Here is a 13600-nt window from a genome sequence, read left to right on the forward strand (position 1 = left end):
CTATGACACATCTTATTATTCACTTCTACCAGAAGTCGTCAAACTAAAATGAACTAAAATGAAGACATATATGATTAAAACATTTCCGAATAACTTAAGTATACAGTACAGATACATATAGTAATATAAAATCACTGTTTTCAAATTGCAATAACGAAAATAAATATAGAGAATATTACTTACGAGTCAAGGAGTTCACAATTAACATGCAAATCCATAGAAGCACTAAGGTGATCATATTTCAAGGCTTTTTTAAAATCCACTTGAGCACTTAAAAAAATTCCACCTTGAATCTTGTGAATTCCAGAAGAATTTTTTTTTTCCGCTGATATGTACTGCTGTAAGAAAGTTGCTTGTCTATGTGCTTTTATTGTAATACAGATTTTTCTATATGCGCTACAGAAATAAGTGAAGCATGTATAGAGGAAACAGACAGCTTGCAGGTTAAGGAAAATCCTTTTGCAAGTCTGAGCAACTGAGAACTGACAAGCTAAATATGCCTGTAGCCCCATTCATTTCCCCGCCCACATGGGTTGCCAAAATTACCAAGCCCTACAGTGCTGGAGAAGACATTCTTTGCTATTCCTCCGCTGCCCCCTTTTTGTCATTCTCCCCTCTTTTTACTTCTTCTGTCTGCTGACATTTCCTGATTTTTTTTTTTTCCTTTTCACTCAAGCTTCGTAAAAAACCTTCAGATGTGAGTCACGACCAGGAATTGTCTGAGTCGTTAAATGAGGTCACTTACAACATCACTTTTCCTGCCAAGGTTAATTTGTGTCGTCATTAAAATATCAAACTGGTGATGGCGTTAGAGTGTCAGAGCAGATATCAGCAGTTTTTTAATAAGCTAAGAGTTAACCAAAATGTTTTATGAGCAATATCCAGGCAGCTCTAATGCTCTAGTTGTGATGTAAAATCTCGTTCTGGGTTCACATTTACCGGGCATGTCTTTGTGAAGTACAGTTTACCACAAAAGTAACTCAAAACTGTAACATTATCTATATAAATAGAACATTTTATATTGGTAAATGTGTGTTCCAAAAGAAAAAAAAAACACAGGCTAAAGAAAATGTAAAAAAAATCTAAAAGACGCTTAACTCACTTGATATATGTCCCGCCACTCAAGTGCTTCTGGGATCACCTCCTGTCTTTATTTACAAGGGGATAAGGGCAGTCACATGGCGTAATTACTGCCATAACCACTTTGGACACTGACTGGCTGCAGTGATCATGTGCTTGCACAGCATCATGTCATTGCAGCTGGCATGTTAACAAGAAATGGGGAAGGACCACAAGAGCATTGGCGCTTTGGGAGCTGGGGATTTAACAGGTGAGAAATATGTAATTTTTTTGTATTTTATTAAATAACCTGTTGATATTTTTTTTTTTACTTGTAAATCACTGTCTTAAGCACAATCATAATTTATACAACAGAAAATAAACTCTTTTTAAAATTATAAAACATTTTACTCGTATTAGGGCTATAGCTATAGAAACAAGGGGCATTAAAAGTGGGCTTAGAGGACTTAAAGTTCTCAATTTTCATATAATATCATTAAAAATTCATAAACCAGAGACCAATGTAAATAGAGTTTCTAATTAGAGATAAGCGCATCTATACTTGGAGGATCAACTTCAGACCAAATATTCTGAAATTTGCAGTTCTCCATGAATTTGAACACTCTGCGATTTGATTCAAGAGGATTTCCATAAAACAAAATATGCCGGCGCCTTTTCACAGACTTCTGAAGATTCAATGAGCAAGCTAATGACATCAGGCATTGCGCACAGGCTTGCACATTATTCCCTACAGCTGTCACATCACATGGTCTAGCGCAGCCAATCAAAGTGGACTGTTATTGCCAATGTAAAAGATGGAGGCCGGCCATACAGGAACAGTTTAGACTTTTCCAGTTTAAGGATCAGAGAACACAGCTAATTCCACACAGGATCAATAAAAAGACCTAATCTGATTGAGTTGTATGACTTCAGCGCTGAATATTGAAAATGGAGGTGATTCTGTGAATAATAATCAAAAGATTCAAGTGATTCAGTGAAATGCTGTAGCTACAGTCATGGTCAAAAGCCTTGGCACCCTTGAAATAGTTACAGAAAAGGAAGTATTTCTCCCAGGAAATTATTGCAATTGCACATGTTTTGTTCTACACATGTTTATTTCTTTTGTGTGTATTGGAACAACACAAAAAAAGCAGAGAAAAAAATGCAGATTAAACACACAATTTTACACAGAACCCCAAAAATTGGCAGGAGATAAATGTTGGCAACTTTCCAAACTTGTGGTTAAACAATTTTGTTTCAAGCATGTGATGCTCATTTGAACTCACCTGTGGCAAGTAGCAGGTGTGGGCAATATGAAAATCACGCCTGAAACCAGATAAAAAGGGGAGAAGTTGACTCAATTTTTGCCTTGTGTGTCTGTGTGTGCCAAACTAAGCATGGTGAACAGAAAAGGAGAAGAGAACTGTGAGGACTTGAGAACCAAAATTGTTGAAAAATATCAACAATCTCAAGGTTACAAGTCCATCTCTTATTCTAAAGTGCCTTTTAGAGGAGTTGTCCGGTCCAAAGCGATAAGTTTGCAGTCACTCTGTTTGACTGCAGACTTATGAATCGCCCCAGCGCACGCACTGTATTTGTTATACATACTCCCGCCCAGTGGGCACGGCCTCACTTCCATACAGTTGTCTGGAGCAAATCAAAGCCCTCTAGTCAGTCACTGTCAGTCACTAGAGTGTATGGAGCAAGGCCACACCCAATAAATGGGCCCTGACTGGGAGTATGTATAACTCATACATACCCTCCGGTCCCGGGTCAGATACTTGCGAATCCACGCAGCGCACAGTATGTGCACTGGGGAGATTCATAAAGTGACTGCAGACATAACGATTTGGACCAGACAACCCCTTTAATAATTCATGTGAGCATCCCATACATTATGCATGAACGTGCACATTCTTCACTTTAATAAATATTCTCAATTGCTGCTCAGGTCTTGTCTGATATGTTTTCTTATACTTCAAATGATCTAAAAACTATGCATGATCTTAATACTAAGTTTTCATAACTATTAAATATGCTTTATAGTGTCTATAACACCATCTCTAGACATTAGACCGTCCATCATGTCCTACCTATTGTGTCTATAATACCGTCTCTAGGCACATTGCATTTATTATAATGCGTCGTCTGACCTTTTCTCTGAGCATGCAATTTTAATTTTAGGGTCACCAGATTTCATTCATCATATGTGTGAACTACGGACTTCTTATATGCCACAACACACCTTGTGGTCACTGGCTTTTAGAAAGTTTATTGTGTTGACACATACAGTTATATGAAAAAGTTTGGGCACCCCTATTAATCTTAAGCTTAATGTTTTATAAAAATTGGTGTTTTTGCAACAGCTATTTCATTTTGATATATGTAATAACTGTTGGACACAGTAATGTTTCTGCCTTGAAATGAGGTTTATTGTACTTACAGAAAATGTGCAATCTGCATTCAAACAAAATTTGACAGGCGCATAAGTATGGGCACCCTTATCATTTTCTTGTTTTAAATACTCCTACCTACTTTTTACTGACTTACTAAAGCACTTTTTTTGGTTTTGTAACCTCATTGAGCTTTGAACTTCAGAGCCAGGTGTATGCAATCATGAGAAAAGCTACTTAAAATGGCCACTTGCAAGTTGCTCTCCTGTTTGAATCTCCTCTGAAGAGTGGCATCATGGCCTCCTCAAAACAACTGTCAAATGATCTGAAAACAAAGATTATTCAACATAGTTGTTCAGGGGAAGGATACAAAAAGCTGTCTCAGCGATTTAACCTGTCAGTTTCCACTGTGAGGAACATAGTAAGGAAAGGGAAGAACACAGGGACAGTTCTTGTTAAGGCCTGAAGTGGCAGGCCAAGAAAAACATCAGAAAGGCAGAGAAGAAGAATGGTGAGATCAGTCAAGGACAATCCTCAGACCACCTTGCTGCAGATGGTGTCACTGTGCATCGGTCAACTATACAACGTACTTTGCACAAGGAGAAGCTGTATGGGAGAGTGATGCGAAAGAAGCCGTTTCTGCAAGCACGCCACAAGCAGAGTCGGCTGAGGTATGCAAAAGCACATTTGGAGAAGCCAATTTCTTTTTGGAAGAAGGTCCTGTGGACTGATGAAACCAAGATTGAGTTATTTGGTCATACAAAAAGGCGTTATGCATGGCGGCAAAAAAACACAGCATTCCAAGAAAAACACTTGCTACCCACAGTAAAATTTGGTGGAGGTTCCATCATGCTTTGGGGCTGTGTGGCCAATGCTGGCACCGGGAATCTTGTTAAAGTTGAGGGACGCATGGATTCCACTCAGTATCAGCAGATTCTTGACAATAATGTTCAAGAATCAGTGATAAAGTTGAAGTTACGCAGGGGATGGATCTTTCAGCAAGACAATGATCCAAAACACCGCTCCAAATCTGCTCAGGCATTCATGCAGAGGAACAATTACAATGTTCTGGAATGGCCATCCCAGTCCCCATACCTGAATATCATTGAACATCTGTGGGATCATTTGAAGAGGGCTGTCCATGCTCGGCGACCATCAAACTTAACTGAACTGGAATTGTTTTGTAAAGAGGAATGGTCAAAAATACCTTCATCCAGGATCCAGGAACTCATTAAAAGCTACAGAAAGCGACTAGAAGTTGTTATTTTTGCAAAAGGAGGATCTACTAAATATTAATGTCACTTTTCTGGTGAGGTGCCCATACTTATGCACCTGTCAAATGTTGTTTGAATGCAGATTGCACATTTTCTGTTAGTACAATAAACCTCATTTCAAGGCAGAAACATTACTGTGTCCAATAGTTATTACATATATCAAACTGAAATAGCTGTTGCAAAAACACCAATTTTTATAAAACATTATGCTTAAGATTAATAGGGGTGCCCAAACTTTTTCATATAACTGTATATGAGATCTCCTTCATTATAGTTATCCTATATAATTCTTTAAATACACATATATAAGGGTGCATCTCACTAAATTAGAATATCATCAAAAAGTTAATTTATTTCAGTTCTTCAATACAAAAAGTGAAACTCGTATATTATATAGAGTCATTACAAATAGAGTGATCTATTTCAAGTGTTTATTTCTGTTAATGTTGATGATTATGGCTTACAGCCAATGAAAACACAAAAGTCATTATCTCAGTAAATTAGAATACTTTATAACAACAGCTTGAAAAATGTTTTTAAAATCCGAAATGTTGGCCTACTGAAATGTATGTTCAGTAAATGCACTCGATACTTGATCGGGGTTCCTTTTGCATAAATTAATGCATCAATGTGGCGTGGCATGGAGGTGATCAGCCTGTGGCACGGCTGAGGTGTTATGGAAGCCCAGGTTGCTTTGATAGCAGCCTTCAGCTTGTCTGCATTGTTGGGTCTGGTGTCCCTCATCTTCCTCTTGACAATACCCCATAGATTTTCTATGGGGTTAAGGTCAGGTGAGTTTGCTGGCCAATCAAGCACAGTGATACTGTTGTTTTTAAATCAGGTATTGGTACTTTTTGCAGTGTGGACAGGTGCCAAGTCCTGCTGGAGAATGCAATTTCCATCTCCAAAAGCTTATCGGCAGAGGGAAGCATGAAGTGCTCTAAAATTTCCTGGTAGATGGCTGCGCTGACTTTGGTCTTGATAAAACACAGTGGACCTACACCAGCAGATGACATTGGTCCCCAAATCATCACTGATTGTGGAAACCTCACACTAAACCTCAAGCAGCTTGGTATGTGTGCCTCTCCACTCTTCCTCCCGACTCTGGAAACTTGATTTCCAAATGAAAATTGGAACTCTGGGACCTTGTAGAGTGTGTCAATGATTGCCTTCTGGACATTTTTCCAGTCAGCAGTCTTCCACATGATTGTGGAGCCTATTGAAACAGACTAAGGGACCTTTTTAAACGCTTAGGAAGACTTTGCAGGTGTTTTTTGTTAATTATTTTAATTGGCTGAGATAATGACTTTTGTGTTTTCATTGGCTGTAAGCCATAATCTTCAACATTAAGAGAAATAAACACTTGAAATAGATCACTCTGTTTGTAATGACTCTATATAATGTATGAGTTTCACTTTTTGTATTGAAGAACTGAAATAAATTAACTTTTTGATGATATTCTAATTTAGTGAGATGCACCTGTATACATATATATATATACATATATATATATATATATATTTTACTATGTTAAAATATATATATATATTATATTTATATATTTTTCGCTGTTTATACCTCATATATAGGGATCTTACCCCCTTTCCCTTCCCTTCCCCACTCTTCCACCTTCTTTCTTCCCCCTCCCCCCTCCTTCTCTCCTGGTCACAGGTGCCATTCTCTTTTATACAGTCGCATATAATTTACATTCCATATTCCATTTTGGATTAGGTCCACTAATATCATTTCAGCTAGGGTGCATGCGCCTGGATTAGACTGGCATGTTACATGTCAGGCTCCAAACTTGCGCCCTCACCCACACTTGATGATAATGCTTATGCATTTGAACTATTTTGTAAGGTTCTCTGCTATCACGCACTGCACATACGCGCTGCAGGGTATGAGCAGGGTGTCTTGCCTTGACAAGCATTGTGCGTCATACGCTGCCGATGACTTTCACTTCTGGCGCATCGTTGAATGCCACTCACAACTGATTTGGACAGTACAGACCAAAAGTTTGGACACACCTTCTCATTTAAAGATTTTTCTGTATTTTCATAACTATGAAAATTGTACATTCACACTGAAGGCATCAAAACTATGAATTAACACATGTGGAATTATATACTTAACAAAAAAGTGTGAAACAACTGAAAATATGTCTTATATTCTAGGTTCTTCAAAGTAGCCACCTTTTGCTTGGATGACTGCTTTGCACACTCTTGGCATTCTCTTGATGAGCTTCACAAGGTAGTCACCAGAAATGGTCTTCCAACAATCTTGAAGGAGTTCCCAGAGATGCTTAGCACTTGTTGGCCCTTTTGCCTTCACTCTGTGGTTCAGCTCACCCCAAACCATCTCGATTGGGTTCAGATCTGGTGACTGTGGAGGCCAGGTCATCAGGTGTAGCACCCTATCACTGTCCTTCTTTGTCAAATAGCCCTTACACAGCCTGGAGATGTGTTTAGGGTCATTCTCCTGTTGAAAAATAAATGATGGTCCAACTAAACGCAAACTGGATGGAATAGCATGCAGCTGCAAGATGCTGTGGTAGCCATCCTGGTTCAGTATGCCTTCAATTTTGAATAAATCCCCAACAGTGTCACCAGCAAAGCATCCACACACCATCACACCTCCTCCTCCATGCTTCACGGTGGGAACCAGGCATGTAGAGTTCTTCCGTTCACCTTTTCTGCGTCGCACAAAGACACGGTGGTTGGAACCTAAGATCTCAAATTTGGACTCATCAGACCAAAGCACAGATTTCCACTGGTCTAATGTCCATTTCTTGTGTTCTTTAGCCCAAACAAGTCTCTTCTGCTTGTTGCCTGTCGTTAGCAGTGGTTTGCTAGCAGCTATTTTACCATGATGGCCTGCTGCACAAAGTCTCCTCTTAACAGTTGTTGAAGAGATGTTTCCGCTGCTAGAACTCTGTGTGGCATTGACCTGGTCTCTAATCTGAGCTGCTGTTAACCTGCAATTTCTGAGGCTGGTGACTCGGATAAACTTATCCTCAGAAGCAGAGGTGACTCTTGGTCTTCCTTTCCTGGGGCGGTCCTCATGTGAGCCAGTTTCTTTGTAGCGCTTGATGGTTTTTGCAACTGCACTTGGGGACACTTTCAAAGTTTGTCCAATTTTTTGGACTGACTGACCTTCATTTCTTAAAGTAATGATGGCCACTCATTTTTCTTTACTTAGCTGCTTTTTCTTGCCATAATACAACTTCTAACAGTCTTTTCAGTAGGACTATCAGCTGTGTATCCACCTGACTTCTGCACAACACAACTGATGGCCCCAACCCCATTTATAAGGCAAGAAATCCCACTTATTAAACCTGACAGGGCACACCTGTGAAGTGAAAACTATTTGCGGTGACTACCTCTTGAAGCTCATCAATAGAATGCCAAAAGTGTGCAAAGCAGTCATCAAAGCAAAAGGTGTCTACTTTGAAGAACCAAGAATATAAGACATATTTTCAGTTGTTTCACACTTTTTTGTTAAGTATATAAATCCGCATGTGTTAATTCATAGTTTTGATGCCTTCAGTGTGAATGTACAATTTTCAAAGTCATGAAAATGCAGAAAAATCTTTAAATGAGAAGGTGTGTCCAAACTTTTGGTCTATACTGTACTTATGTCAATCACTGTGTGTATACATTGTAAGTATTTCATGAATCGCATCTCCCCTGACGAAGCTTTGTGTGTCACAACGATATGCATGGGATCCAGTCCTGTACACTCCCACTATCCTCTTGCAGTATTTTCTCTAAGGTTTTTACTACCATAGTGTCATGCAGGTGTGGGAAAGACTAAGTACAACACAAAGGGAAGAGGGGGAGGAGGCCCAAACACTAGGAAAAAGGGGTATGGAGACCCCTAGGTAGATCTAATATCACTCTATCTACCCTATCTTCAGAATATTGGTTCTACACTAGTGATGAGCAAGCACTAAAATGCTCGGGTACTCATTGCTTAGGTCGAGCAAATTGGAATGCTCGAGTGCTTGGTCTGAGTAACCAGCCCAATGTAAGTCTATGGAAAATTCGAGCATTTTTCCGGCGGCTTCCCCCGGCGGTCAGCAGAGGGTCTAAAAATTGCCCAAATCGATGGAACAGTGCTCAAATGACATGGGAACAGCATGGGGAAGACCCCTGGAAGAATTTCTGACTCCCAAGTCAATGATGTCAGCAATGTTGTCAGAGGTATTAACGCCACTTTTACGGACTCACAATAAAACATACAAAAACTAAACCAAAATGGATTTTCCTGGGAAATATGTTAATGAGCATCTTTTCCAGGGTAATGACTTGTATATAAATAATAATAAATAACCAAAAACAAAAATTCTCCTCCACACCTTGGGCTATGTTCACACTTAGTGTTTTTGATGCGTTTTTGCACTTTTGCATTGCTTTCAACCAAGACAAATGCATTCACTGGGAAATGCCATATTAACATTTTACAACCTTATCTGGCCATGTGGTGTGAGAAACATCATCAGACACATCCTGTTTCATTTATGAAGGAGGGATTGAAAAAGTCACAAACACTATTTTTACAGCCTTCCTATTCTTAAAGGGCCAGCAGTCGGCTATGCTTTGTTGTTCCCATTATTAAAGAGTCTCCTATACTGTTATTGCGTATGCAGTGATTGCTGGCAAAAATTTGGACCCACCCCAATACCCCTTTGAAGAGACATAGAGGAGGGTCTCAGTAAAAAAAAATGTTCCCATTATAAACGAGTGGGTCTCCTATAGTGGCAATGCCCATGCTGTGACTGCAAGGGCAGCCAAAATTTGGGAAAAACCCCATTAACAATTTGAAGACACATAGAGCTGGGCCACAGAAATGAGTACGACATGTTCCCATTGGAAAAGAGAGGGTCTGCTATCCAGTTATAAAGTATGCAGTGAGTCCAATGGCTGCCAAAATTTAAGAAAAACCACACTATCGATTTGAAGACACATGGAAGTGGGCCACAGTAATGACATGTTCCTATTAGAAAGGAGAGGGTCTGCTATCCAGCTATAGGGTATGCAGTGAGTCCAACGGCTGCCAAAATTTAGGAAAAACCCCACTAACAATTTAAAGACACATAGAGCTGGGCCACAGTAATGTCATGTTCCCATGAGAAAGGAGAGGGTCTGCTATCCAGTTATAGGGTAGGCAGTGAGTCCAACGGATGCCAAAATTTAGGAAAAACCCTACTAACAATTTAAAGACAAATGGAGTTGGGCTACAGTAAGAGTACGCCATGTTCCCATTAAAAAGGAGTGGGTCTCCAATACTGTTTGCCTATGGAGTGAATGCAACGGCTGCCAAAAATGTGGAGGAACTCCAATGCCCCTTGCAAGAGACGTAGAGGTCGGAGGGCCTCCTGAAAACAATGTTCCCATTATTAGGAAGTAGGTCTCCCATACTCTTTGCCTATGCAGTGAATGCAACGGCTGCCAAAAATTTGTAGAAACTCCGATGCCCTTTGCAAGAGACGTAGAGGTCGGAGGGCCTCCTGAAAACAATGTTCCCATTATTAGGAAGTAGGTCTCCCATACTGTTTGCCTATGCAGTGAATGCAACGACTGACAAAATTTGGAGGAACTGCAATGCCCCTTGCAAGAGACGTAAATATGATGATATGGTAGATATGGTGGTGATATGGAGGAGGATGTGGAGGATGAGGATGAGAAGAAGGAGGAGGACAAGAACAAATAGACAACATCAGGAAGCGTATACCCATGTCTGGGTGTGAAGACAGAGGTGCATGGGAATAGAGTTAGACCTCCCAAAAAAAAGACACTGTATTTGAGTTCATGTTATGCTGCTATCATTTGGTGGTGTTGAGAAGTCTAGCCCAATCCAGCCCTTGTTCATTTTTATAAGAGTCAGCTTGTCAGCATTTTCAGTTGAGAGGTGGATGCGCCTATCGGTTATAATTCCACCGGCGGCACTAAAAACCCACTCTGACAAAACGCTAGCGGCATACCCAATAATTATAAGGCACAGAGGAATCACGGAGGACGCTGGTACGGTCAGCAAGGTACTCCCTCACCATCTTCCAAAACTTTTCCCTCCTTGGGAGAGTACGTGGGCCTGTGTGATGGGAAGGTCTGAGAAAACTGTCCCAAAACTTTGACAGTGTTCCCCTGCCTCTGCTGGGTTGCATTTGTGTCTCTCTCGCCTGTACTCTTGGTTGTACAATGAACTGTGACCTCTGCTGCCTGCGTTTTCAGATGGAAATTTTTTCAATAATTCCTCAATATGTGCCTTCTTGTACTGCCCCATTTTATTAGGCCTGTCCTGTCCGAGACTAGGACACAGAAAGTTCTCCTTGTAGCATGGGTCTAGAAGTGTCACCAACCCGTAATGACTGTCACGCAAAATTTGGATAACGCGACGGTCACGGGAAAGGCAGAGTAACATAAACTCAGCCATGTGTGCCAGACTGCAAAGAGGCAAGACTTCTGTGTCCTCACCAAGAGGATGACTGACCATGCTCTCATCCTTCTCCTCCTCCTCTTCCTCCTCCTCCCTTAGGCCATTCACGCTGAACAGGCGGTATGACAGTTGTGCAGGTACTACCGTCTATACCGGAGGAAACTAGCCCCTGTTCTTCCTCCTCTTCCTCAATGTCACCCATCCACATTGGGATGAGATGAAGCTGGGCTGTGTGGAATCACCCTGTATGGTTCCTTGCTTCATCTCATCGTGCTCCGCCTGCAATGCATCCTCTTTAATTTTGAGCAGAGAGCGTTTCAGAAGGCAGAAAAGCGGAATGGTGATGCTAATTATGGCATCATCACCGCTCACCATCTTGGTGGAGTCCTCAAAGTTTTGGAGGATGGTACATATGTCTGACATCCATGTCCACTCCTGAGGTCTTATGCGTGGAGTCTGACACTGAATACCAATGGCCTTGTTGATGCCGGTACTCAACAACTGCCCTATTCTGCTCACAAATCCTTCCCAACATCTGCAATGTAGAGTTCCAATGCGTGGGGACCTCACAGATCATTCGGTGAGCTGGAACTACAAACACTGCTGAAGCACGGCAAGGCGGTGGAAGCTATAGCTGACATTCTAAAATGGGCACACAGGCACCGTACTTTGACAAGCAAATCCGTCAGATCCGGGTAGGTTTTGAGAAACCGCTGAACCACGAGGTTAAGCACATGGGCCAGAAATGGAACATGTGTGAGCTCGCCTCATCTCAGAGCTGCCACCAGGTTCCGGCCATTGTCACACACGACCATGCGTGACTTTAGGGTCAGTGGTGTCAGCCACAGACCTGCCTGCTCTTTCAGAGCTGTCCACAACTCTTCAGCGTTGTGCGGTTTGTCACCTAAGCATATTAGCTTCAGCACAGCCTGTTGCCGCTTGACCGAGGCAGTACTGCAGTGCTTCCAGCTTGCGACTGATGTGGTAATTTCGGAGATGGAGGCTGAAGAGGAGGAGAAGGATGAGGTGCAGGAGCTGTAGAATGTGGGGGCAACCCTGATTGACCCAGGGCCCTTAATCCTCGGCGTCGGGAGGACGTGTTCCGTCTCAAAGTCCAACTGGGTCCCAGCTTCCATTATATTAACCCAGTGTACCGTCAGCGAGATGTACCATCCCTGCTCACAAGCACTTGTCCATGTGTCCGTGGTTAGGTAGATGTTATGATCTGCAACATGTACTAAGGAAAGAAGGGGAAAAGCTGTCCCTACAGTAAGACTAAGCTGAATCCCTACGATGTAGCAGGCTGCCTGTTCCTTGCGAACAGACCCGCCTTAGTCCTCGGCTAGTCTGAACGAAGACCTAAAGCATATAGGGGAGGGGACCCTAAAAGAACTAAGGACTGGAACAAAAATGGGACACCTCCTAAACAGAGAAGTTGTTGCAGAATACAAAAAGATAAACTGATAAAAAGGTACTAGAGGTCCCAGAAGGACCAAGCGAACTGACAGAGAAAGGCACCGAAGCACCTGGCTAGCAAAACAGTCAAACAACACTGAGGTCCAGCACAGCCAAAAGGGCGGAGCTGGAATATAAAGGCAGGTGGTCATGTGACCGCAAAACACAAGATGGAAAAAACAAACAGGAGGATTCTAACAGTAGACTTTCCCAATAACTGCGTTGTTGAGGGCACGGCTAATGTTGTGGGACACGTGCTCGTGTAATGCGGGAATGGCACAAAGGGTGAAATAGTGGCGGTTGTGGACCGAGTACCGAGGGACGGCCACCGCCATCAGGTTGCGGAAAGCTTCCGTCTCCATGAGCCTAAAAGGCAACATTTGGAACGCAAGCATTCGCGAAATGTGTGAATTTAGTAGTGTGACATGTGGGGTGTTGGCTGCGTATTTGTGCTTGCGTTCCAAGGACTGGGGTAGGGACAACTGAACGCTGCGCTGGGACAAGAATGTGGAGGTGCTTGCTGATGGTGCTAGTTGAGAGTGTGCAATGACACGTGCAGGGCGGGAGGCATCTTTGTGTGCGCCATGGACAGGGGATTGGCATGCACACACAACAGCGGAAGAAGCAGTGGTGTCACCCGCAGACACTGTTTCTGGACCCTGGGGTTCGGCCCACTTAGTCGGGTGATTTGCTGCCATGTGCCTGATCATGCTGGTGATGGTCAGGCTGCTACCCCTGCTTATGCTGGCCTGGCAGGTGGTTCAAATCGCCTTTTTGGGGTTATCTACAGAGTCTTTAAAAAACAGACAGACTCGGGAAGACCTAACAGTTGTACTGGCAATTTCCTTCGTGTTGGTGTTACGGGGAACGCTTTCCCGACTCGTGACTGCGGCCACCTCACTGCTTCTTCCTGCCTGTTGTGGTGCTATGCCTCCTTTATCCTGTGTGCTGCTGTCCTTGCTCTGTATGTCCCCCTAACAGGTT

General features: G+C 42.2%; 1 protein-coding gene across 4 annotated transcripts in view; it reads right to left on the minus strand.

Moving 5' to 3' along the window:
• Window positions 1-709, minus strand: part of CRLF1 (cytokine receptor like factor 1) — a 287036-nt gene extending 286327 nt beyond the window's left edge. Inside the window, exon 1 of one of the 4 annotated variants that reach the window (XM_073655163.1) lies at window positions 184-709. In XM_073655163.1, coding sequence (XP_073511264.1) covers window positions 184-238 — 55 coding nt within the window. In that variant the 5' untranslated portion in view covers window positions 239-709. The remainder of the gene's footprint in view (window positions 1-183) is intronic. The other 3 variants (XM_073655165.1, XM_073655167.1, XM_073655166.1) reach the window with 3 other exon arrangements.
• Window positions 710-13600: the final 12891 nt, after the last annotated feature.

This window comes from Phyllobates terribilis, unplaced genomic scaffold, assembly GCF_046119375.1.
Source record: "Phyllobates terribilis strain yellow unplaced genomic scaffold, ASM4611937v1 Scaffold_1__5_contigs__length_1240528914, whole genome shotgun sequence".
Classification (NCBI taxonomy): Eukaryota; Metazoa; Chordata; class Amphibia; order Anura; family Dendrobatidae; genus Phyllobates; species Phyllobates terribilis.